Source organism: Dipodomys merriami, unplaced genomic scaffold, assembly GCF_024711535.1.
Source record: "Dipodomys merriami isolate MVZ:Mamm:240054 unplaced genomic scaffold, mDipMer1.0.p SCAF_49, whole genome shotgun sequence".
NCBI lineage: Eukaryota > Metazoa > Chordata > Mammalia > Rodentia > Heteromyidae > Dipodomys > Dipodomys merriami.
This window is the reverse complement of record NW_027206057.1, coordinates 9970687-9996863: the sequence shown is the minus strand read 5'-3', so window position 1 is coordinate 9996863 and position 26177 is coordinate 9970687. Positions and strand designations below refer to the sequence as shown.

The following is a 26177-nucleotide window of genomic DNA, read 5'->3' as shown; positions in this document are numbered from 1 at the left end:
CTCCGTTAGACCTCAGCTTGCCCGGACATCTGTCCTAGAGTCCCCTTCTCCCCTCCACCCCGCGGCCTGCGGCCTCCTGGCCTCCGAGGGGTGGGGGAAAGGGGGAGTGGGGTCGGCCCCGCCAGGCCCGAAGGTGGGCACGTTCCCCCCCCCACGCTGGCCACCTCCCCCGATCCCCCCCACCCACCCCCTCCTCGGGCCTAAAGTCCGGGCTCGGAGGGGCTCTGGGCCCGGCGGGGGCTGGGGCGGGTCCCGCGGCCGGGCCTGGTAAAGGAAGCCACACCTGGCCTCCATCCGGTCCGGGTTCTAAGAACTGGCTCGGGCCGGGCCGGCGGGGTGGGGTGCGCGGCCTCCCCCTCCCGAGCTCAGCGGAGGCCCGGGGCTCCGCCGGGAAGCTCTCATCCCTGCTAGCGCCGGGCATTGAAGCAAGTGAGGGCCTTGGCCTGGCGGGCTCGGGGAGGGGGCACCCCCAGTTTTTGATGAGGGGCTTAGGAATGCGCCTGGGCTGGGAAGGTGGCTCAGTGGTAGAGCGCTTGCCTTGCATGCACGAGGCCCTGGGTTCGATTCCTCAGTACCACATAAGCAAAAAGAAAAAAGCCGGAAGTGGCGCTGTGGCTCCAGTGGTAGAGCGCTAGCCTTGAGCTGAAGAGCTGAGGGACAGAGTTCAGGCCCCACGACCAGCAAAACAAGAAAGAAAGAAAGAAATCGCTGAGCTTTGAGAGACACTCAGCTAGTATATATATGTCATCAGAAAGCTGGAACAGTCAGGAAAAATCTCTATGGCTGTTACCTACAGAATCGCCTCCCAGCAGTGGAGTGTGTTTGAATTTTTTTTTTCTTTCAGTTGTGGGGCCTGAACTCTGGGCCTGGGCGCTGTGCCTCAGCTCAAGGCTAGTGCTCTACCACTTGAGCCACAGCGCCACATCCAGTTTTTTTTTCTGCTTATGTGGTGCTGAGGAATCGAACCGAGGGTCTCATGCATGCAAGGCAAGCGCTCTACCACTGAGCCACCTTCCCAGCCCAAGTGTATTTGAATTTTGAGATTGGGGGTGGGGAATAGGGGGTGTCTCAAAATTTGGCCCAGATTGGGTTGGAACTTGTTTGTCTCTCAGGCTGGACTTAAATTAGAGATTGTTCTGCCTCAGCCTCCCAAGTGTTGGGATTACAGGCATGCAATTTACACGCATAGTTAGCCTTATACTTTTGTTTTCAGAAGGGGTTTCCATCTGCTTCCTCATTCTCCTACCAGGAAAACTGGGAATTATCCCCAGAATCACCTCTGAACCCAGCTTATCTTTCTTATCAAACATATTGGTAAATACCCTGGTTTCTCTTCATATCATAAATATTTCGTCTATTACTAAAAAATAAAAATACCACTAAAAGGGGCTGGGAAGGTGGCTCAGTGGTAGAGCGCTTGCCTTGCATGCATGAGGCCCTGGGTTCGATTCCTCAGCACCACATAAGCAAAAAGAAAAAACCCGGAAGTGGCACTGTGGCTCAAGCGGTAGAGTGCTAGCCTTGAGCTGAAGAGCTGAGAGACAGCGGCCAGGCCCCACGCGACCCCCCCCCCAACAAAAGAACAAAACACTAAAAATAACCTATTGTGTGATTTGTGTTGTTGAGGAGACAGGGTCTCACTACATAGTTCAGGATGACTTGCAACTGCCTAGAACTAGGATTACAGGAACTCGTTCACTAAGCCCGCCTTGGACTTCTTTTTTGTTACTGCCCTTCTCCCCCAACTTTTTTTTTTTTTTTTTTTTTGGTCGGTCGTGGGGCTTGAACTCTGGGCTTGGGCGCTGTCCCTGGGCTCTTCAGCTACAGCGCCACTTCCGGTTTTCTGGTGATTTATTGGAGATAGGAGTCTCAAGGTCTCTCTTGCCCGGGCTGGCTTTGAACCGCGATCCTCAGATCTGAGCCTCCTGAGTAGCTAGGATTACAGGCGTGAGCCACCAGCGACCGGCTTCTCAGCTTTTTTTTTTTTTTTTTTACATTAATTTTAGCTGGATTGCCAAGTCTAGTCCTTCTCAGTCCACCCTCCTTGTTGCCTCTTAGCTTTTAGCTTGTTAACCCAACTGAAAACTTTCCTCCAGCTAGTTACTCTTAATAATTTGTAACTTTGCTGACCCCTTTCCTATACTTACACCTCTTCTTTCTTTACACTCTCCCATGACTGTGTCTTATGATCTGAAGGTTTAATATTTACTTCTTTTAAAGGAGATCCAAATTCACTTACTGAGTCATTAAACCAATATTTGTAGTGTCTACACTCAGTGCCCTTCCAAACAGAGAGAAGAGCAGTGGGAAGGGCTTTGGGCAGGAAAGAAATTGCTATGGTGGAAGTACTACTTGGTGAGGTCAGTATTGTGAAGTAGGAGAGCTGGGGGGAAAGGAGTCAGTTCTTAGGTTTTTTTCCTACCTAGCAGTTCATTTGTAACACTCTCAGTGCTATGGATTAGTCTTTTCCCTGAACTAGTTTTATTAAAGTGTCAAGTTATATTAAAGGGTCAATTCTTCACTATATTTCACATACATATCAAGCATTTTATTTGTTAACCTCATATAATACTCAAAACTACCCTAAAGTCTAGATACTATTTTATCTCTGGGAAAACAAGGCGAACTCCCTTTGAAGCAATAATACCTACCAAGTCACCAATGTGGGAAAAAGCAATCTTTTCTGTTAAACTAAAATGTCTCCATCTTGTAATCAGTCACTGTTCTGTACAGATACTTCCTGGAATTATTAGCTTCCTGACTTCAATTGTAACTATCATCTGTGTTGTTTGTAACCATCCAGCCATGTCAAGGGTATAAATCCTTACCAATGGAGTTAAAGAATAGACCACTCTCCCCCCTGACCCCCCCCCCCACATATACACACCTTGAGTGGGAACTTTCCATTGACTTTCATCCAACTGAAACCTTTAATAGCCCTATTCTCAGTCCCATTCCCAGCTAGCCATCCTGAGAAGAATGTGCTTTTGCCTCTAAAAAGACAGCCCCTCCTCCCCAAATAGGGACCTTTCACTGACAGAGTGCTTTCTGACCCCATCACCTGGTATCCAATTGTTAGAAGAAAAAAAAATGTGAGCCCAACTAACAACAAGGAGAAGGAGAAGGGACAAAGCCACCTCTTGGGTTAGTATAAAAATCAAGCAGACCACTCTGCCCCAGTGAGTGTGCTTGCTGAACTCTGAGGAGAGTGGCAGACCAACCACCCTTCTGTACAGAAGTTAGATGCCTTGAGGAAATCCGTATCTTCTGTGTATGTATTCATTTTCTGACACTGGAGGGTTGTGGGTTTCCAATATCCAGATCATTTCTTTCTTTCTTTCTTCCTTTTTTTTTTTTTTTTTTTTTTTTGGTCATGGGGCTTGCACACTGTCCCTCAGCTCTTTAGCTCAAGAATATCACTATACCACTTGGGCCACTGTGCCACTTTCTGTTTTCTGAGTGGTTTATTGGAGATAAGAGTCTCGTGGACCTTGCCTCTGGGCTGGCTTTGAACCATGATCCTCAGATCTCAGCCTCGTGAGTAGTTAGGATGACAGGCATGAGCCACCAGTGCCTGGCTTCCAGATCGTTTATTATTTGTTCAACAAGTGTTTACTGAGACCACTGAAAGACCACTAGAATACTCAGAAGTGACAAATCAGGCTTGGGCCTTCACAGATCTTATCTTTTATATTTGTCATAGTTTTCAAGTTTATCTTTTTCTAATGCCATTTTGATTTAAGTGTCTTTCATTGTCTTTTGTTTTTTCTGAGACACGGTCTTAGAAAATTATATAGCTCAGGCTACATAAATTTGGTGTATTGGCCCAAGCTGGCCTCCAAACCTTCATAACTTTGGTATGTAGCTTAGGCTTAAAATCTTCATAAATTTGGTATGTAGCCAGGCTACATAAATTTGGTATGTGGAGTGGGTTGGCCCCAAAACCTTCATAAATTTGCCAGATAGCCTAGGCTCAAAACATGCATAAATTTGTTATATAGCCCAAGCTACATAAATTTGGTATATGGCCCCAGCTGGCTTCAAAACCTTCATCCTCTCCTCCAACTTCCTTGGTGCTGGGATTACAGTCGTAAGCACCAGGCCTGGTCTATTTTTGAAATATTTTATTGAACTCACCAATGAATCCATCTAGGTCTAGGCTTTTCTTTGTGGGAAAGTTTTTAATTTATTTCATCTAAAATGTTTAATTAGTATAAAGCTCATAACTTTAATGTTTTCATTTATTTGAGTAGGATGGACCTAGAATAAATCATGTTGAGGTAAGCCAAGCTCAGAGAAACAAATGTCTAAGCTAAGCTCAGAGAGACAAACAATGCATGTTTTCTCTCATATGCAGAAGCTAGATCTGAAATACACCAGACATGAGAAATTATACAGGACTTTAGGCATTCACACACAGTGAGACCAAAGGAGGATACTCTTAGGGGAGGAACAAATAGAACAATATTGGGTTGGGGATTTAGCTCAGTGGAAGAGTACTTGCCTGGCATGTACAAGTTTCTGAGTTCAGTCCTCTATATATATTAAACAGGTACAATCTGATCACATAAAATGGTATTTATTGAAAACGAATTCCAGGAAATGGAAACAAGTTCCCTCCCCCTTTTTTTCTTGGTTGGTGGGTCATGAGGCTTGAACCCAGGGTCTAGGCATTGTCCCTGAGCTTTTTTGCTTAAGGCTAACATTCTACCACTTTGAGCCACAGCTCCACTTGTGATTTTCTGGTAGTTAATTGAAGATAAGAGTCTTACAGATTTACCTGCCCAGGTTGGCTTTGATTCAGGATCCTTTGATCTCAGCCTCCTCAGTAGCTAGAATTATAGGCATGAGCCACCACCTCCAGGCTTGTTTTCTTTTCTTTCTGTTTTGTTTGTTCATTTATTTGTCTTCAGAAGGGTAAGGGGGGCACAGAAATGGAGGGACAAAGGGTTAACAAATGCAGGAGTAATACTAACCACTATGTTGAAAATGAACTATACAACTTGTGGGTGGTGATGTGGGGAAAAATGGGAGAGAGCTAGGGAAGGAATGACATTGTCCAAAAAGAAATGTACTCATAGCCGGGTGCCGGTGGCTCACGCCTATAATCCTAGCTACTCAGGAGGCTGAGAACTGAGGATCGAGGTTCAAAGCCAGCCCAGGCAGGAAAGTACGTGAGATTCTTCAATAAACCACTCAGAAAACCGGAAGTGGCACTGTGGCTCAGGCAATAGAGCACTCCTCTTGAGCTGAAGAGCTGAGGGACAGTGCTCAAGCCCAGAGTTCAAGACCCACAACCAACCAAAAAAAAAAAAAATTACACTCAAACAAAAATGAGTAGTAATTTCTTTCATTCCTACCTTTGGGGCTTTGGTCATTTATGTCTTTCTTATTCTTAGCCAGTCAAGCTAAAGGTTATCCATTTTATTTGTATTTTCAAAGAAATATCTTTGCCAAGGTTCCATTATCACTGGCACTCTTACAAGTGAATCACACTTCTACTTTTTGCTGGTTAATTGGAGATAAGATTTTCAAGGATTTGTCTCAGCTTCCTTAGCAGTGAGGATTATAGGAATGAGCTACCAGCACTCAGCTCATTATTTTTTTTTCTATGTTTATACCGTTGAGTTTTTGTCATCTTTGTTGCTTCCTTCTAGATAAGAATGCCACAGACCCTTTGTTCTAACTGTAAGATTGGTAGTTTTCCATTAAAAAATAGTTATCAATTTTTGGTTTGCCTTAGTCTGTTTCCAGAGTTTTGAAATAGTGGTTTGGGACATTTTGTTTAGTTCTTTAGTAGTTTTTGAGAGAGACTCTTCTAACTTCTCCCTCCGTAATTAATGCAACTGTACCTGTAGTATCTGATGCAAAATACCTTATGCAAAGTACCTATAGTACTTTGGGATTAAAATTCTCAAACTATTTAAATGAAAACTGTTAGTGCACCAGGGAAACTTGATGGTGCTTTAAACTTTAGTGGTAGAAACAGACACATAACTGATTCTTTTTCAGAAACAAGTCTATTCCAACAAGAATTGGGCAGGCATTTCTTTTTATTGGTAACTGGCCTGGGAAAAGTATACTTTCCTATGGTTTTTGGTTTTGTAGAAGATTGTAGAACATCTTATCAACCTAGCTTAAATACTGGGTCATAAATCTGTGTATATGCTCACACATATGTAAATTAATTCATATTCTCTGAGGCTCCACAAAACCCTTACAATTAAAAAGGTTTGAGATGCAGTGAACTTTCAAATAATTTCATTTCAGATGAAAAACATGTGTTAAATACCATCCAATTGCTATAATATTTCACATATGCCACTTTTTGCTTTTGCTGCATAAGATGATTTGACTAGTTATTCTATAATAATGGTATTTAATATAAAAACATTAATTACTTGAACATTTAAGCAAAATTTTATTTAAAAATATCTTCTTTAAAACAACTACTGCCAGGTGATGGTGACTCATGCCTAAAATCCTAGTTACTCAGGAGGTTGAGATCTGAGGATCGTGGTTTGAAACCAGGCTGGGCAGAAAAGTCCCCATGAGATGCTTATCTCCAACTAACCAGTCAAAAACTAGAAATAGCACTGTGGCTCAAATGGAAGAGTGCTAGCCATTAGCACAAAGAAGCTTAGGGACAGCACCTAGGCCTGAGTTCAAGCTCCACAATGGACAAATCAAAGCAAAAACAAAAAAATCTACACTGTTTGATGTAAATTTTTAAGGAGCCTGAAGTCTTTGGGAGGCTGACAGTTTCAAGAAATCTGGCATACCTGTCTATTTCTTTCCCCTGCTCCCACTCCCCAGACTGCCATAGGTGAGTGGCTTGGTCCACTGTTCACTGGCTAGTGAGACTTGCCTTGCCACAACCACTGTTATCAGAGCCACGGGCCAACCAGTTCTTCACTGATATCTCCAAAGTCATAAGCCAAAATGAACCTTACATTTTTTTTCTTTTCTTTTTCTTTTTTTGCCAGTCCTGGGGTTTGAACTCAGGGCCTGGGCATTGTCCCATAGCTTCTTTTGCTCAAGGCTAGCACTCTACCACTTGAGCCACAGAGCCACTTCTGGCTTTTTCTGTTTATGTGCTACTGAGGAATTGAACCCAGGTATTCATGCATACTATATGCATGCTAAGCAAGCATTCTACCACTAAGCCACATTCAACCCTGTTTTCTTTTTTCCCTTTTTCTCTTTCTCTTTTGCCAACTCAGGGCCTCATATTTGCTCAGCATGCTTGCTGAACTGGTGCTTTATCACTTGAGCCATGCTTCCATCCCTGCTTTTTGCTGGTTATTTTGGAGATAGGCGGACTTTTGTTTCCTGAGTAGCCTCAAACCATCATCTTGTGGGTCTTTACTTGCTGCATACCTAGGATTATAGGCATCAACCACCATGAGCCATCTGTGAATCTTTTACCTATTGACTTTGTTTATTGCCAGTACTTCATTGTAACAAAAAGATAAATACACAGCCACAGTTATAGTACTGCTACTTGCAGACATGACTTTTTTTTTTTTTTGGTGGTGCTGAGGACTGAACTTGGGGCCTTGCACTTGCTAGACAAGTGCTCTTCTACTGAACTAAATCCCCAACCCCAGTACATGACTAGTTCGGACGATAGAATGTTCACAGTACAGTTTACATTAATAGAGGAAGTTACCTCAGAGCATTTCTTATGTATATTCTATAATCTTGTAAATAGGGCTGCCTTACTCTCAGTATAAGCTAACTACAATATAATAAATTATTATTCTTCCAAAAGAAGGTCATGGACTACCTAAATTTACTACCTAAGTACATTTAATGCCAATTTCTGATGAGAAAAAGAACACTTTATTTTTCTTCCAGTCTTGGGGCTTGAATTCAGGGCCTGGGGACTACCCCTGAGCCTCTTTGTACTCAAGACTCTACCACTTGAGCCACCTCCCTGGCTTTTTCTGAGTAGTTTATTGGAGATAACATTCTCACAGACTTTTCTGCCCAGGCTGGCTTCGAACCATGATCCTCAGATTTCAGCTTCCTAAGTAGCTAGGATTGCAGGTGTGAGCCCCAAGTGCTTGTCTTAGAACACTTTTTTAATGATACATTTTAGGTCCTACTCTTAAAATGCAGAATTAAAGCTGCCTTGGAGGATTTCCCAGATTTTCCTAGGGGTAATGTTAATTTTCTTTTGAGACACAGTTTCTTTTTTTAGAATGTGCCCAGTGTAAAAGGCTGTGGCATTCAGAAGACATTATATATAAAAAGGCTTACCTAGAAGCCAGTGACTATTGATAGTAAGTGCTAATGTGAAATTAGTTTTGTGCACCGATTACTTTGAATCTATTTCACATCTTGTTTTCCTCTCTTCTCTTTCCTCCCTCCTTCTTTCCCTTCTTTCCTTTTTTCCTTATCTGTCTGTCTGTCTCTCTCTGTTTCTATTTCTTGTGCTGCTACAAGGATTTGAAGTCAGGGACTCATGCTGTTTCTTGGCTTTTATAGCTCAAGGCTGACAACTCTATCACCTGAGCCACACCTCCACTATATTGTTGTTGTTGCCAGTCATGGGGCTAGATCTCAGGGACTGGGTGCTGTTCCTGAGCTTCTTTTGCTCAAGGATAGTGCTGTACCACTTGAGCCACAGCTCCACTTCTGGCTTTTTTGATAATTTTCTGGAGATAAGAGTCTCACAGACTTTCCTGCATGGGTGATCCTCAGTAGTAATTTGAACCGTGATCCTCAGTCCTCTGTGTGTGTGTGTGTGTGTGTGTGTGTGTGTGTGTGTGTGTGTGTGTGTGTATGTGTGTTCACACAAGCGTGCTATTCTGGGGGCTTGAACTCAGGGCCTCTAAGTTCTTTTTACAGCTTCACTTCCAGCTTTTTTGGAGATAGTCTCACTGATTTTCCTGTGATCCTCAGATCTCCTGAGTTGCTAGGCTTACAGACATGAGCCATTGGCACCTGAGTTGCTAGGCTTACACACCTGAGCTATTGGCACCTGACATGGCCACCAACTTTTTTTTTTTTTTTTTTTGGGGTCCGGTTGTGGGGCCTGAACTCTGGGCCTGGGCGCTGTCCCTCAGCTCTTCAGCTCAAGGCTAGTGCTCTACCACTTGAGTCACAGCGCCACTTCCAGCTTTTTTTCTTTTTGCTTATGTGGTGCTGAGGAATCGAACCCAGGGCCTCATGCATGCAAGGCAAGCACTCTACCACTGAGCCACCTTCCCAGCCCATGGCCACCAACTTCTAAGAGCAGGGAACAGCTTGACATATGCGGTGTAATATGTGTGTGTGTGGATGGGGGTGTGGTGTGGGTGGGTGGGGTGGGTGAGGGGTGGGGAATGAAAGGAGAGATAGAGCCAGGGTTATCTTGAAAAGGAGTAGGAAAAAATGTGTGGGAGACAAAAGAAAAGGAGTAGGAGGAGGGCAGCCTAAGGAGTCTGGTCTTAACCATGTTCTGTTTTCTTTTTTTTTTATTTTTTTTATTTTTTTTTGGGTCCGGTTGTGAGGCCTGAACTCTGGGCCTGGGCGCTGTCCCTCAGCTCAAGGCTAGCGCTCTACCACTTGAGCCACAGCGCCACTTCCGGCTTTTTTTCTTTTTGCTTATGTGGTGCTGAGGAATCGAACCCAGGGCCTCATGCATGCAAGGCAAGCACTCTACCACTGAGCCACCTTCCCAGCCCGACCATGTTCTGTTTTCTATGTGGTAATTTACATAGCCTTAGCAATTCGTGTCCACCTGGATACTCAGAATATGATCATATTTGGAAGCAGGGTTTCGGTAGATGTAATTAATTAATATTAGATGTAATTGATTAGTATCAGTTAATAGGGAACTAATGTGGATCCTAAAGCCAATGCTGACAGCTGACTGCTGTAACAAATGTCCACAAGCAGAGTAGCCTAAGCAGTCATTCTGTCAGTTCTAAAGTCTGTTAACAAGCTGTCAGTCAACCTTTGCTTCTTTGGTGGCTCCTGCCATGTCTTGGCTTGTGGATGCATCACTTCACGGATGCCATCTTGTCCCCATCACTCCATGCCTTGCTTCTCCCCCATGTGCCTGGGCCTAATTCTTTTCTTCTCTCAGTGGTGTGGGTCACATACAGATTTAACAATTAAGTTTTTTTTTTAATAAGTTGTCCAGTTGACGGCTACTCTTTTACCCAGTGGCAGTGGGTGGTTACAGATATTAAGAAAGATATCCTGGCAGTTATGTACAGAATGTTCTGCAGAAAAGCCAGCCACTGACATCATTAAAGCATGAAATTACAGGAGCATGAGAGAACTTGTCCTGCTGTGGTGGTGTTGCAAAGGAATGAATGTTATTGGGTCATAATCAGAGACAGCATGGCATTGACTCTTCAAGTAGTACTGTCTGAAATTATCTCTGCCTAGTATTTTTTACATCTTAAGAACTGGAAAGTATTATCTTTTGCTATTTGTCTGCTCCATTATATAAGACAAATCAGGTGTTAATTTTCACTGTTCTTGAGTGGAGATGGGTGTAGGCTGCTTTCTGTCAGGGACAACCCAGACTCAGAAAGTGAAGAGCTGAATGCCTTCTGTGCTTTTTAATTAAGAGCCAGGGGCAAAGAAATAGGAGAATCTAGAGATGAGCATTACAAATAAGAGTTCCTGTACAACAGGCTGTCACTTGTACAGAGGAAGAAGGAAGGGAAGGGAAGAGCAAGTATAATGACAGGGACAGGTTATGTACTTGTTGCCTTAGATTTCCTTCATATTCTGACATTAGCTATGTATGTCATGCCATGACATATAATTTTGGCCTTGACATGTGTGTGTGTGTGTGTGTGTGTGTGTGTGTGTGTGTGTATGTGTGTGTCTGGAAGCAGCTATTCCTGATTAGAAAAAAAGTAAAAAGTAACTAGTAAAAGTGAGTATACTCTATGCATGAGAATTAGATATGTAGGGATGATAGATGTCTCAGTCAGTTTGGGCTGCTATGCAAAAACTTCCATAAAATAAATGGCTTATGCACAACAGAAAATTATTGCTTACAATCTGGAGGCTTGGAAAGTCCAAGATCAAGGTACCAGCTGATCTGGTGTCAGTAAGCCTTCTTTTCTGGTTAATAAATGGTGCCTTGTGGCTAGGTAGATCTCTGGAGTGTCTATGTCTCTGTGTCTGTTCATCTCTTTCAATGCCTCTGGGGTTCCGACTCAGGCCTTGCACTTGTTAGGAACGTACTCTACCATTAAGACACACTTGCAACCCTTCTCTGCATTTTTTATTTTTGGGTCCGGTCATGGGGCCTGAACTCTGGGCCTGGGCGCTGTCCCTCAGCTCTTCAGCTCAAGGCTAGCGCTCTACCACTTGAGCCACAGTGCCACTTCCGGCTTTTTTCTTTTTGCTTATATGGTGCTGAGGAATCGAACCCAGGGCCTCATGCATACAAGGCAAGCACTCTACCACTGAGCCACCTTCCCAGCCCCTCTGTATTTTTTTTGACCTGTATTGGGGCTTGAACAAAGGGCCTGGGCACTGTTCCTGTTTATTTTTTTCTCAAGACTAGAGCTCTACCACTTGAGCCACAGCTCCCATTTCTGGCTTTTTGGTGGCTAACTGGAGATAAGAGTGTCACAAACTTTCCCATCTTGGCTGGCTTCAAACCATGATCCTCAGATCTCAACCTCCTGAGGAGCTAGGATTTCAGGGGTGAGCCACTGGTGCCTGATGACTTGCACTGGTTATTTTTTTTTTTTTCTGCTTATGTGGTGCTGAGGAATCAAACCCAGGGCCTCAGGCATGCAAGGCAAGTGCTCTACCACTGAGCCACCTTCCCAACCCATGCACTGGTTATTTTTAAGACAATGTCTCACTTCCTGCCTGGACACATGACTAGATAATCTCCTGCTTATTTTAGGCTTCCCATACTAGCTGTGCTACCATGTGCAGCTTCTTTCCAATAAGATGGAGTCTCTTGCGCTTTTTTTGTTCAAGCTAGCCTAAACCACAGTCTGCCAGATTTCAGCTTCCCACACAGTAAGATGACTGGTGCATACCTCTGTGTTTAGCTTTTGGTTGAGAAGGGGTCAGTCTCCTAAGTAGCTGGGAATATAGGCATCAACCACTGATGTTCAGTGTCTGGGATTAATTTAATTTAATATATACATTTATGTACTTATATATATTTTTAGTTGTCGTGGGGCTTGAACTTTGGGCCTAGGCACTGTCTCTCAGCTCTCCAGCTCAAGGCTAGTGCTCTACCACTTGAGCCACAGCGCCACTTCCGGTTTTCTGAGTGGTTTATTGGAGATCAGAGTCTCATGGACATTCCTGCCTGGCTGTCTTTGAACCTCTCCAGTGCCCAGCTGGGACTTATTTTATAAAGACACTAATCTCTTTCATGAGGGCTCCATACTCAGGACCTAATCTCCAAAATACCATCTGCCTTTGGAGTGGGTAGAAGTCAAGATAGGAATTTTGGGAGGACACAGACTATAGCACTATGAGAAGAAGTCTGCTTTACTTTTTTGTGCTTGTGAACTGGGTCAATGTATTTATTTAACAAAAAACATTTAGTAAGTGTTATCCTTTAACAGTGCTTATTGAATTTATAGAATTGGTTTTAAATATGAGACTTCTTTTTTTAAAATAATTTTTTTTATTGAGATTAAGTGATTATATAAATTCCCCAAATTTCACAGTCTTAGGTAGTTTCTTTTTAAAAAGGATATTAATGTCCATGCCATCCAGATTTTAGTGCAACTCACAGGGATAATTTATATTCAGACTCTTCTATTTTTAGGTTAGCAGTATTCATCCATGCCAAAGAAAATAATTTCCCCGTCAGCATCATCACTAGCCTTACAGACCAAACTTAGCAACAAAATCACCTATATTTCATCATTTAGATTGATACAAATAGAAAAAACCCCTCAAATTCTTTAGTTTTTATATTTTTCTCCCCAAATGTGGATTGATTGAATTCAGAGCTCCTCACCTGCTAGTCAAACTTTTTTTTATCACTTGAGCCACCCTCCCCAATTCTTTACTTTTTGATTAGATTATATAGTTAAAGATTTTATTTTCAAAAGAGCTTTGCTTTATTAAAAAATCGCCTTCAAGTTATTTCACCCCAGCCACTCCCACAGGGTTCTTTTGCCATCATTTCCCTCCAGCCTCTGACCCTGCCACCTCTCTGGCTCCCTTCTCTTTGTGTTCCAGTCCTGCTCCCCTGGGCTTCTGTAGCCTAGGGGAACCTCCAAAGTCAGCAGCTAGGCCCTAGGGCAGCTAGCTGTGCCCTAGTTCACTCAAGCCAATGTGTTCTTGGCCTTGAGTGACCTGCAGCTGCCTCCACACTCTCCTGCCTGCCTCTTTGCATACCTCTTCTCCACAGTCCCACAGCACCTTTAGCTCAGCCCCACCTTCTTCATCCACTTCCGGAGTCCCTGCATTAAGTCCTGGTCCTGTGAATTCTGGCTTATGGAGTGTCAATTTCTCTCTAATTATCTGGATATATGAGGCCTAATTTATATGGCCCTGGAACTTGAATGAACGAGATTTGTTAGATCCTGTGGATTTGGCAGATTTATTCTTATTTTTAAAAAATAATTAAGTAGCTAGTTAGCAAGCTACCAGTTAGTTATTATGTGGGCTAGAAGTTAGCACCAAGAGCATACTATGCAAACCCTCTACCCCTGAGAAACACCTTCAACCCCTGTGTATGTATTCCATCACAATAGAAGGATGATTACAATTTATGACTCCCTGCTCTGGGTTTCTCACCTCAGTGTGCAGGAGACTGAGTCACATAGTATTTCTGTAACTCTATTAGGGAACTATGTATTGCATCCACAAATTAAAAAAATTAAACCAAATCATTTTGTAATCATGCTTTATACTACTCCCTCCCCTCCATATTCCAAAGGAATGCTAACCAGTCAAATAGTCTCTATACATCAGGAAAATAGGACTCCTTTGCTGTCAAATATATATACCCAGAACCTATTCCCAGGCCTCAGTAAAGCAGAAATCTTATGGTGTTGCTACTCTGTGGGTATATAATCAATTATCTCATGGAGAAAAGTCATTACATGTTAATCTCCTGTGAAACATCTTTCATTCAATGATTACGACCTGTATGTGCACCTGTTAAACTGGATGGACATGATAATGCAAAATTTGCCTTTGACACAACATTCACATGATCTTTTTAAAACAAATGAGCATTATAGATGCTGGCTTTAGATATTGCAGTGCTTGTCTGGTAGTTTTAAGCTGAGTCCAAGTATATAATTTGTTGTCATGATTCATCTTGATAATGTAATACAACTACAATAATGTGCTCAGGATTATAGTTGAGAATCCAAGTAGAATTAACAAGCTGTTTTTCCATTTGCAAAAGTGAAATATCTAAAAGAAAAGAAAAGAGAACAGTCATAAAACAAAGTGTGTAAATCCTTCAAGTTTTATGTTTGGGTAGAAGAACAATAAATAGTTAGGAATTGGAATGGTAAACTTAACAGCTGTTGGGGTCATTATTTTCCCTTGGCCTCTGTGTCTTCATTTATCAAATAAAAAGCTAGATGAGATCAGCTTTTAAAAAACAATTAGCAGAGGATTAAAACATTATAGGCTACACATGCATATGATTTAGTGTTTTATAAATTTAATCTATAAGGTCAAGTGTTATCATTTTCTTAGAATACAAATATGAGAATAATTAGACTATTTTGAATAATTTAAAAATTTGAAATTTAAGATTAAATATGACAGTTACAGACTCAAGACTTAAGTCTGTTTTGTGTGTTGGTACTAGGGCTTGAACTCAGAGCCTGGAGCTCTCACCTGGCTTTTATGCTCAAGTCTGGTTCTACTATTAGAACCACACCTTTACTTTGAGCTTTTTTGCTGGCAAATTGGAGATAAGAGTCTCACAGATGTTTCTGCCTGGACTGGCTGTGAACTATGATCCTTAGATCTTAGCCTCTCGAGTCACTAGGATTATAGGCATCAGCCTCTAGTTCCTGGCTCTTAATTTTGTTTTGATTGCATACTATGAAGAAAATTCTGACCTAAAATAATCATTATAAGTAGTAAAATAGCAAGAAGTTTCCTTTCCTTTTTTGTCTCTTTCTCTGTTTTTTTTCTCTCTCTGTCAGTCTCTCATAGTGTTGAGAATTGAATTTAAGACAATATATGCCATTGAGTTATATCCCCAATTTAAGGATGATCTGATTTTAAAGACTACACAAAAAAACTTGACCCAGGGCTGGTGGTAGAGTGCTTGCCTTGCATGCATGAGGCCTGGCACCACATAAGTGGAAAAAGCCAGAAGTGGCACTGTGGCTCCAGTGGTAGAGTGCTAGCCTTTAGCAGAATTGTTGAGGGACAGAGCCCGGGCTCAGAGTTCAAGTCCAACGATCAACCAAAGAAAAACAACCCAAAAAACCCAAAAAACCCAAAACCTTGACCTAGTTCATTCATTGGTAGTTTCTAATTTATAAGAATTTAGTGTTTGGCATACCTGTGTATGTGTTTGTTGCTGCTATGTGTTGTTGTATGCTATATGTGTTGTTGCCTGAAACTCTGGGCCTGGTGTTGTCTTTAAGCTCCTTTTGCTCAAGGCTAGCATGCTACTACTTGAGCTACTTCCAGCTTTTTCTGTGATTAATTGGAGATAAGAGTCTCAGGGGCTTTCCTGCCTTTAAACCATAATCCTCAGATTTCAGCCTCCTGAGTAGCTAGATTATAGATGTGAGCCACCAGAATCCAGCTGTCGCTGAGCTTTTGTGCTCAAGGTTAGTTCTTTACCACTTGAACCAAAGCTCCACTTCCAGTTTTGTCTTTTGTTTTCTTTTTTCTTCTTCCTCCCTCCCTCCCTCCCTCTCTCCCTCCCTCCCTCCCTCCCTCCCTCCCTTCCTTCCTTCCTTTCTTCCTTCCTTTCTTTGTGGTCATCCTCCTCCTCCTCCTCTTCCTTCTTTTTGTGGTTAGTTGGAGATTAGAGACTCAAGGACTTTCTTTCCCTGGATTGGCTTTGAACTTTCATCCTCAGATTTCAGCCTCCAGAGTAGTTAGGATTACAGGTGTGAGCCACCAGGTCTATTACTCTTTATTGAGCTCTAGAGTCCTGTATTACGCTATTTACCTTATGTGCTTTGTTTTATGCAGAACTTAGATCTGATGTGTCAGTACATCACATTTAATCTTGATACTTAGAAAAGCAGAAGCGAGGTTGCCAGGCAATGGTGGCTCATGCCTGTAATCCTAGCTACTCAGGAGGCTGAGCTCTGAGGATTGCGGTTCAAAGCCAGCCTGGGCAGGAAAGGCCATATGAGACTCTTATCTCCAATAAGCTACCAGAAAATGGGAAGTGGCGCTGTGGCTCAATTGGTAGAGTGCTAGCCTTGAGCTGAAATGCTTGGGGACAGTGCCCAGGCCTAGAGTTCAAGCCCCACAACCAACAAAACAACAAAAAAAGAAAAGAAAAGCAGAAGCCTGGTACTCTTAGCTCACACTTGTAATCCTAGCTACTCAGGAAGCTGAGATCTGAGTACTTGGTTTAAAGCCAAGACGAGCAGGAAAGTCCACAAGAATCTTATCTCCAATTACCCACCAGAAAACTGGAAGTGGCTCAAAGGGGTAGAGGGATAGTCTTGAGCAAAAGAGCTCAGGGACAGCATCTAGGCCCTGAGTTCAAGCTTTATGAATAACAACAACAACAAAAGAAAAGCAAACAGAAGCCAGAGCCTATGGCTCACGTTTGTAATCCTAGCTAGCTATTCAGGAAGCTGAGATGAGGATAACGGTTCAAAGCCAGCTCAATCAGGAAAGTTTGCAAGACTCTTATCTCCAATAAACTACTCAGAAAAAGCTGGGAGTGGTGGCGTGGCTCAAATGGTAGAGCACTAGCTTTGAGCACAGAGGCTCAGGATGGAGCCCAGGCCCAGAGTTCAAGCCCCAGGACCCGCAAAAATAAATAAATAAAAGAAAAGCACAGAAAGAATGATTAAAGATTGGGCTATTTCTTTTTACATTCTCTTCCATTCCCTACCCCCTCCTCCCCTCCCCGCTCCCCCCCCCCCCCCCCCGCCCCACAAGTCTATTTTTGGGAGATACAATACTGGAGTTTGAACTCAGGGCCTTAAACTTGGCAATGAGCCATTCTACTGCATAGACCTTCAGACTTCATGTCTGTTTTTAAATTTCTCATTTGCAAAAATGTAAGGTATAATTTTGAGTGCTACCTATTTTGTTTTTTGTTGTAAAGACGCAGCAAATGAGCAGCAGATAAGTTAGAGAATCTGCCCAGCAAGCACAAGGCTCTGAGTTAAAACCCTACTATCAAAAGATATTAAAAAATAGTGAATGTTCATCAATTATTTAGTAAAATATCAATGCAATATTTTTGTGATAAAACACAATAGAAGTAAACATATATACTAATATTAATGGTTATTTTAGATACTTACTTTGGAATATTCAATGTTAATGAAAAACTTTATTTATTCTCCCAGAATGAATTCAGGTTTTCTGGTGTTCACTAAGTGTGTAGAAAAGCAGACACTTGGTTTTCTTTTCTTTCCTTCCTTCCTTTCTTTCTTTCTTTCTTTCTTTCTTTCTTTCTTTCTTTCTTTCTTTCTTTCTTTCTTTCTTTCTTTTGTTCTTTCTTTCTTTCTTTTGTTCTTTCTTTCTTTCTTTCTTTTTTGTTTTTTTGCCAGTCAGGGCCTGGACACTGTCCCTGAGCTTCTTTTGTTCAAGGCTAGCACTCTACCACTAAGCCACAGCGCCACTTCCAGCCTTTTCTGTTTATGTGGTACTAAGGAATTGAACCTAGGGCTTCATGAATGAAAGGCAAGTACTCTCTACTAAGCCACATTCTAGCCTGACTCTTGATTTTCTAACCAAAGACAAAATGTATTTCTTCTTATCAGGCAGTCCTTGTGGCCATTCTCCAAAGCCTTCAGTGTACTTTGAAGTTTGTGTCATGTAGCAGCACAAAACTGAAGCAGTTGAATACAGTGGAATGCAAATAGATAACTCTCCTAATAGTAAGTTCAGAAAACAACTGTTTTCAATTTGTTGTTTTTGCATTCAAGTTGCAAGTAATTCTCAACAAGTAAGAGAATGGAACTTTTTAATATCTTACTTTACCACATTCTCATTTTATTTTAAAAGGAAAAAACCCCTGCAATTTTGGCTCTAACACCCACTTTCCACTGTTATTCTCCAAAAACTTGAAATGTTGGATAAAATATATTGATTTGATCATTGGGTAATTCTAGAGTTCCATGGAACTCTTCCTCTTTCTTTCCCCTCTCCCTCTAAGGTGTTAGCTTTTTAACTTACTTCTCTTACCTTTTAGGAAATGAAGCAGGGTTATGCTATTGGTATAGACCAAGGTTTAAATGTCTTAGGGTCATCTCTTGGGATCTAAGGAAGAAAGCAAATCAAACACTTAACATGTATTCCAGGAAAATTATATTGAACCTTTAGAGTTTTTGAAAAATTCCCTGTGGAATGAGATTGTGTCCTTCTTTTTTTTTGGCCGGTCGTGGGGCGTGAATTCTTGGCCTGGGCGCTATTCCTGAGCTCTTCAGCTCAAGGCTAGCACTCTACCATTTGAGTCATAGCACCACTTCTGATTTCTGGTGTTTTATTGGAGATAAGAGTCTCATGTACTTTCCTGCCTGGGCTGGCTTTGAACCGCAATTCTCAGATATCGGCCTCCTGAGTAAGAAGAATTACAGGCATGAGCCACCAGCACCTGGCTTTGTCTTTCTTTTAAAATGAGATTTTCTTTTTCTTTTTCTTTTTGCCAGTACCAGAGGCCCTAAGTTTAAAATTTGGGTCTCATGTCAACTTACTTGCTCACCTGGCATTTTACCACGTGAGCCATGCCTCTAGCCCAGGTCTTTGATGGTTATTTTAGAGATAAGTATTAGTGAACTTTTCTGCCCCAGGTGGCTTCAATCTGTGATTCCCTGGAGCTCAGCATCTTGAGTAGCTAGGAATATAGGTGTGAGCCACTGGTGCCTGGCTTCAAATGATAACTCTTAAAAGACAGTAGGCTAGGGGCTGGGAAGGTGGCTAAGTGGTAGAGTGCTTGCCTTGCATGCATGAGGCCCTGGGTTCGATTCCTCAGCACCACATAAGCAAAAAGAAAAAAAGCCGGAAGTGGCGCTGTGGCTCAAGTGGTAGAGCACTAGCCTTGAGCTGAAGAGCTGAGGGACAGCGCCCAGGCCCAGAGTTCAGGCCCCACGACTGGACCCCCCCCCCCAAAAAAAAAAGACAGTAGGCTAAAATAAAAATAGAAAGAGACAAACAAACAACCAGCTGCATGTGTGGTACACAACTGTAATCATAGCACTCCAGAAGCTAAGCCAAGAGGATCATGAGTTTGAGGCCAGTCTGGGCTACAAAGCAAGCTCTGTCTCAAAACTAAGCCAAACAAAACCAAACCCTAACCAAAATAACAGTAGATTGGTGTGATTTCTGCTACGATTAATGTTGCTAAGTAAGAGGCAGGCATTCTGAGGAGGACTGACGTGAGTACTGAGGTCCACTTCTGTGTTGTACCTCAGAGAAGCCATTTACCTAAGACATGTTCCTGCTTGGTCTAAGGTCCTACCAATTATCTGGCTGGAATTTGAACTGAACACAGGGGAGACTATGTTTTTATGCATTGTGGGATACGAACCACAGGAAACAAAATACACTCTTGTAGGACTAATAGTGGGGCTCCCCATTTTAGAGAAATCCTAAGCTGTGTATAGGATGGGAATCAAGCATTCCTCATGCGGAACTAGTATTTTTGGAGTGAGCCAGCTGATCTGTATATGTAAATCAGAATCTACTTCCTGAAGAATGTGATATGCTCCCATGACTTTTTTCCATCACCTGAGAGGAGGGGCTCTCTTTAGTGCACTAATCAGGTGGCACCCCTAGTGCTGCCAGCTCTCACTGAACTTGGACATCTAGAACCACAAGAGAAGCAGGGGGAAAAAAGGGATGTGGAGATGGGCAGAACAAATGCTGTAAAGGCAGGAGAGTAGGCGAATGGAGACAGTGTTAGGGTTGACAGGGGATGATGAAGGCCTTCAGCAATTAGGCCAGACTAGAGACTAGCAGGAATAAGCCGGGTCCAGCCAGCTGGAATGGGCGAATCTAGCAATGAAAGAAAGGACTTTCTCCATTGTTACTAACAGGAGTCCTCAGCTGGACTTTGCAGAGTCCCAGATGGTGGCTGAGAGGATTCCCTATGAGTCAGCATTGGTAGAAAGCTGCTGAACTCCTGGGAGACAAAACCTGTTTGCAAACTTGTTTTTAAACCCAATTGTTTTAACTTCCAAGAGATAGAAACAATTTTCTCATTGGCTTTCCATGGCTTTCTACTATGGCAGCCCCTGTATGCCATATTTTCCTTTCTTCTGTTGTTGCATCTTCAACAGATGTAGTTCTTCAATAAGTTTGTCTATTGGTGATAACAAGGCAAGAGAGGTTTTTTGTTTACATTTGTCCTACTGTCAGGTAGTCTGAGGCAGCAATTACTACTCATTTTTAAGGCTAGGAAATCCTTCATGCCCTGAATCCCTTAGAATATGTCTATGCCTATATCTGTATCTATATCTATATCTATAACTATATCATTAAGGAGCAACACTCCTACTTTGAATGTGCTAATTCTATTTCTTTTTGTATATCTTTAAGGGAAATTGTCTGTTTTTTTTCCTTTGTGAGTTATACATGATTGCACAAAGTACATTTTCCAGGAAATACATTTTCACTGGCACAAGTAGCTCATGCCTGAGTAGCTCTTAGCTACTCAGGAGGCTGAAATCTGAGGATCATGGTTCAAAGCCAGTTGGGGCAGGAAGTCCATGAGACTCTTGTCTCCAATTAACCACCAGAAAACTGGAATTAGTCTGTAGCTCAAAGTTATAGGGCACTAACCTTGAGCAAAAAGAGCTCAGGGACAGCATCCAGGACCTGAGTTCAACCCCCATGATTGAAAGAGAAACGTATTTTTTTCTCTCTCACCACCAAAATAGGAAATAACATAGCGATGATTTGTTGGGCTTAAACCAGAAATCTTCTCCAGCAACACTGTTTCCTTAGAAATTACTCCATGAGAGAAGAGGACCTGTTTATAAAAATACCAGTCAAGCTAGGTGCCAAGGCTGAGATGTGAAGATATTGGTTCAAATCCAGTCCGGGCAGGAAAGACTTGAGACTTTCCAAATAACCACCAAAAATCTGGAATGGAACTGTAGCTCAAATGGTAGATCACTATCCTTGAGCAAAAAAGTTCATGGACAGAACCCAGGTCCTGAGTTTAAGTCCCAGGACTGGCACCGAAAACCCCCCAAGCCCCAAAACAAAAATAACCAGTCAACAACTTAGACATCTCATCGACCAAATTCAAATGTATAAATAAATAATACAAAATAAATAATATATAATAATACAATATATAATAACTTCTTGTTCAAATAGATTTTTTATAATGAAATTCCCTATGCTTTTTCACCAACCCTTGCTTTTTGTGGAAGTCAATTTACCCATAAAATGAGCCTTTTAGTTATGAGTTTGTTATTTGTTCTGCCCTCAGCAGGTCAGCTTGACTTAATGTGGAAATACTTTTCCAGCTTTGTGGGAGAGGCATGTTTTCAAGAAAGTCATTAAGAGTTATAGTGATTTAGGAAAAATATTAACTCTTATATTGACAGAGTGACTCAACTTATGTAGTATTTTTACGTGTATTATTTTAATTCCAAGGGAAAAGTACTGAGAGTTTTACCATCATTTAAGAACTAGATCTACAGCTGGTGGTATGGCTCAAGTAGTAGAATGCCCAGAGAAAGATACACACACACACACACATATATATATATATATATATATATATATATATGTATTTAGTAATATATATACACACATATACATACATATATCTGTATATATATATTCAACATAATATCACATAATATATAATGTTATAAAGTAACATAATATATAATGTATAACATATACTATATAATGCAATAATATAATATATAGTATATATAATAAATAAACATAGTTAAACATATAATATTAAAATATAATAATGAATAAATAATATATATGTACAAAAGCTCAGGATCCCTTTATATTTATGAGACAATTTTGAGCTTTCCAAGGCTCATGTTCTGTTACAGAACTCTCCCTCATAGCTCATGGTTTTTGTTGTTTTGTTTTGTTTTGCTTTGCTTTGTGCCAGTACCAGCCTTTCGCTGACCAGTCTGCCCTCAATTCTCACATTTCAGCCTCCCAAGTAGCTAAGATTAGGTAGGCATGAGCCACTGGTGCCTGGTCAAAATTATATTTTGATAACAGAATTCAAAGGTAGAATACAAAGAGTCAGTACCTGTGTGTTTCTGATTAAGATACAATATATATGTATATGAAAAACTGGTAAGGAATAACAAGAAGAATAATTAGAAAGCAAAACAGGCTCTGTTGGGAGTAGGCAGCAGGGAGAGGCAGGGAGGTTGAATGAAGAGGGATAAGGAGGGTGAATATGCTCAAAGTACTTTATATGAATATATGGGAATAAAATAAGACATTTGTTGAAACTTTTTTCTTTTTTTAAATTGAGATTAGGTGATTACATAAATTTCACAGTATTGTGGAATAGTGATACTTAGTTAAAGTCACAACCACATTTTAACCTTGACAAGGCAAATTGTCATTATCGTGGTCTATAAAGTTTGTGAATTCTATGAGCTTTCACAATACAACTATTTCTTCCACATCAGGTGATATTTATATTAATTTGTTGAAATTTTAAGAAGGGAGGAAGAGGGAGATGTGGGAGAGTGACGAGGGCTGAGTCTAATCATTTTATAATTTTTTGACACATATGGAAATGTTACAATGACGCCCCCTACCTCATGTACAACAAATATATGTTAACAAGAATATTAATTTTTTAAAAAAGAAAGCATTAACTGGGCACCAGTGGCTCATGCCTGTAATCCTAGCTACTCAGGAGGCAGAGATCTGAGGACTGTGGTTCATAGCTAGTACAGGTAGAAACGTCCCTGTGAAACTTTTATCTCCAATTAACTACTCTAAAACTGGAAGTGGTACTGTGACTCAAGTGGTAGAGTTCTAGCCTTGACCACAAAGAGGCTCAAGGATAGTGCCCAGACCCTACGTTCAGACCCCACAATCGACCAAAAAAAAAGTCAGCATTGAATGCCAGTGTGTATGACATATTCTCTTTGGCCCCATCCCCACCCCATGCAGGGGAAGGAACCTAGGATTGCATATCCTAAGCAAACATTGTACCATAGAACTGCATCCTCAGCTCTGAATCATCGTATATTTCAATTAAAAGACTGTCATTATCTCAAAATATTAAAAAAAAAACAGTTCTGATATTGGCTCAGATTGCCTCCAAGATGCTTTAAAAAGATGGGGTTGTGTAAGCAGCCAGACAACAGGAGCTTCAGGAGGACTGTCATGGTTCCAGACAGGCTGGAATTGTACCTTGGAAAGACCAGATTAGCCAAACACTTAGCTTTTATAGTAATTGTTTGTCTTTTTCCCCTGTGCTCTGGACACTCCTTGAGAAAACAGACCAGTGAGTCTTATTCATCATGGTTCTCTTAGTTCTTTATACAGAAAGGAAGGTATCAAATTGACCTGTGGTTTGGTTAAAATATGAAATGTGAACAAGGGCTAACCAGCTGTGGAAAAGAAGATAGTTTCAAGTAGAGGGAAGAGTAAGATAGAAGCTCTGTAGTAGGAACGAGCAACTCTGTCCTTGATACACAAAGAGAAAGAGCCAACCATGGCTTGGGTAGAGTCATGTGAGGTAACAGGTGTGTTGGTTGGGCCATGTGGAACTTTGATTTGTAGACTTACAGGGCAAGTTAAGCTGTTTCACCTAACCTAAGAGCAATGTAAAGCTTTTCGTCTTTGTGCATATTAGAGGGGCATGATCAGCTTTGTCACCCCACAAACTGCTGGCTGCAGGGCCTTGGCAGGTAACTGAGAAAGTAGGGAGATGAGAGTTTATCTTAGGGTCACCAGAAGGTAACTCCACAAAATCAGGGATCTTTGTTTCATTTGCTACTGTTTTTCCCATTTTCCCAACATTATGCCATGGAACAAATGGCAGACATGGTGAATGAATGAATAACAGGGTGTTTAATAATGGAAAGATTGATTGTTGAAAGAAATATTAAGAAGGAATGATTCCCTGACTTCCTAACATCCCTCCCTCCTTTCTTCCTTCCCTCTCTTCCTTCTTTCTTCCCTTCTACCTTTCCTCCCCTCCTCCCTTCTATTTCCCTTCCTCCCTCCTTCCTTTCCTCTTCCTCTTATTGTGCTGGGGATCAAACCCAAGGCTTGAGCATGCTTAGACAAATATTTTCCAGAACTGTGTCAGGGATATGCTAATTCTGTAAAAGGAGTACGCAAGTAAGATATATTATGCTTATATATGAATTAAAACATTTTAAAGTAGATGTACGCACACATGCCACCTCCAAGATAGCTATATAGTTGGGTGGAATTATGGCAGATTTTAACTTTCATCTTATTTTCAAAATTTTCCATAATAAATGTGCTATTATTATTATTATTGGCAGTCCTAGGTCTTGAACTCAAGGCCTAACCACTGTCCATTGAGCTTTTTTTTTTTTCTTAATGCTAGCACTCTACTACTTGAACTACAGCTCCACTTCTGGCTTTTTGTTTAATTTGGAGGTAAGAGTCTCATAGACTCAGTAGGATTACTGTGAGTGATCAGTGCCTAGATATGTGTTACTTTTATAAAGACAGAATTCCACATGGCATTAAAGTTTAAAAAGATTAACTATGGATTATAAAATGAGGTCATACTTAGAAACCATGTGTCCATTTATGAGTATTTAGAAAATGTGGTTACTCTCCCATTGATTCCAAGTATTTGCCTGGTGGTGTGCAAATCTGTGTTCAGTGAAAGCTGATGAGCACCGGAAGCATTGGCTGGAAGACTTGCAGGGAAATTGCAGAGTGACTGGGGTAACAAGAGTACAAGCAATGTTGCCGAGTTATATTTGCAGAGCGAAAAGACTAGATAATGGGGAAGGAAATGAGTATTATACTTCCCTTTCAGCAAAATTCCTATATTATTCTTTTACCCTCTGGCTTGCTGTTTGGAGGAACTTCGTAAGCATTTGGGCTTCTTTTAATAAAAATTGGAAAACATACGTTTCCTTTGGGGGATAGAGAATGGATTCTCTTCTCTTTGAGAGGCAATGTAATGTATTAGAGTGGAGCTCAACAGCCTGGATTTAAATTTTAGCTTATCTGCTAGCTATGTGATCTTATTGCACTTTAGTTTCCCTAGTATTAAAATTTAGTAATTATCTGATAGAGTTGTAGTAATGACTAATGAGAATATCTGTAAAATGTTCAGTAGGTATTTGGTCAATGCTAGCTGCTATTAGTATTATTATTGTTGCTGTTATTATTATTGGCATTACTGGCTGGGGGGCGGGTCTCATGCTTGCTAGGTAACATACTTTTACCACTTGAGCTACACCTCCAGAATTTTTTAGTTTTAAGTTTAGGTTTTTTTGTCTTTAGTTGGTCATGGAGCTTGAACTCAGGGCCTGGGCGCTGTCCCTGAGCTCTTTTTTGCTCAAGGCTATAGTTCTACCACCACAGTGCTACTTCCAGTTTTTGGTTAATTGGAGATAAGAGTCTCATAGACTTTGTGGCCTGGGCTGGCTTTGAAATGTGATCCTCAGGTCTCAGCCTCCAGAGTAGCTAGGATTATAGGCATGAGCCACTGGTGCCTGGCTGTTATAAATATTTTTAGAATAGCGTCTTGTAGTCCTGGACTCCTGCAGATAGAAGTCAGGCAACCACTACTATGCCCAGTTTTATATTCAATGAGATGTATTCGCAAGAATTTTGTTTGCTCAGGGTTGGCTTTAAACTGTGATCCTTACTATCTTTTCCTGAGTAGCTAGGGTTATAGGTATGAGCAACCATATCCAGCTTAGCTGCTCTTATTTAAATTAAGATGCTTTTAGAAAGTTAGAAAAGCATGAACACAATGACCTCTTCAATGCTGCTTACCAGTCAGCAGGTTTGGGATTGGCATGGGTGGTCTGAGCAGATAAATTCCTAGTGCTATCTCCCGAGCATGGACATATTATAAAATGGGCTGTGCAGAGCTG

At 41.3% G+C, this 26177-nt stretch overlaps 1 protein-coding gene and 1 long non-coding RNA gene across 3 annotated transcripts in view; one reads left to right on the top strand and one right to left on the bottom strand.

The window, feature by feature from the left end:
- LOC138809256 (uncharacterized) overlaps positions 1-26177 on the top strand; it is a 29669-nt gene that overhangs the window by 252 nt on the left and 3240 nt on the right. The window contains exon 1 of one of the 2 annotated variants that reach the window (XR_011366766.1): positions 17893-18005. The exons of the other annotated variant lie outside the window; for it this stretch is intronic. This is a non-coding gene — a long non-coding RNA (uncharacterized lncRNA). Of the gene's footprint in view, positions 1-17892; positions 18006-26177 lie in introns of those variants that run through there. 2 annotated transcript variants of the gene reach the window in all.
- Positions 13765-26177, bottom strand: part of LOC138809253 (aldehyde oxidase 2) — an 89516-nt gene continuing 77103 nt past the window's right edge. Inside the window, exons 35-36 of the mRNA XM_069995774.1 lie at positions 18313-18387; positions 13765-14367 (exon numbers count right to left, since the gene is read on the bottom strand). Of these exons, the coding sequence (XP_069851875.1) occupies positions 18334-18387 (54 nt within the window). The 3' untranslated portion in view covers positions 13765-14367; positions 18313-18333. The remainder of the gene's footprint in view (positions 14368-18312; positions 18388-26177) is intronic.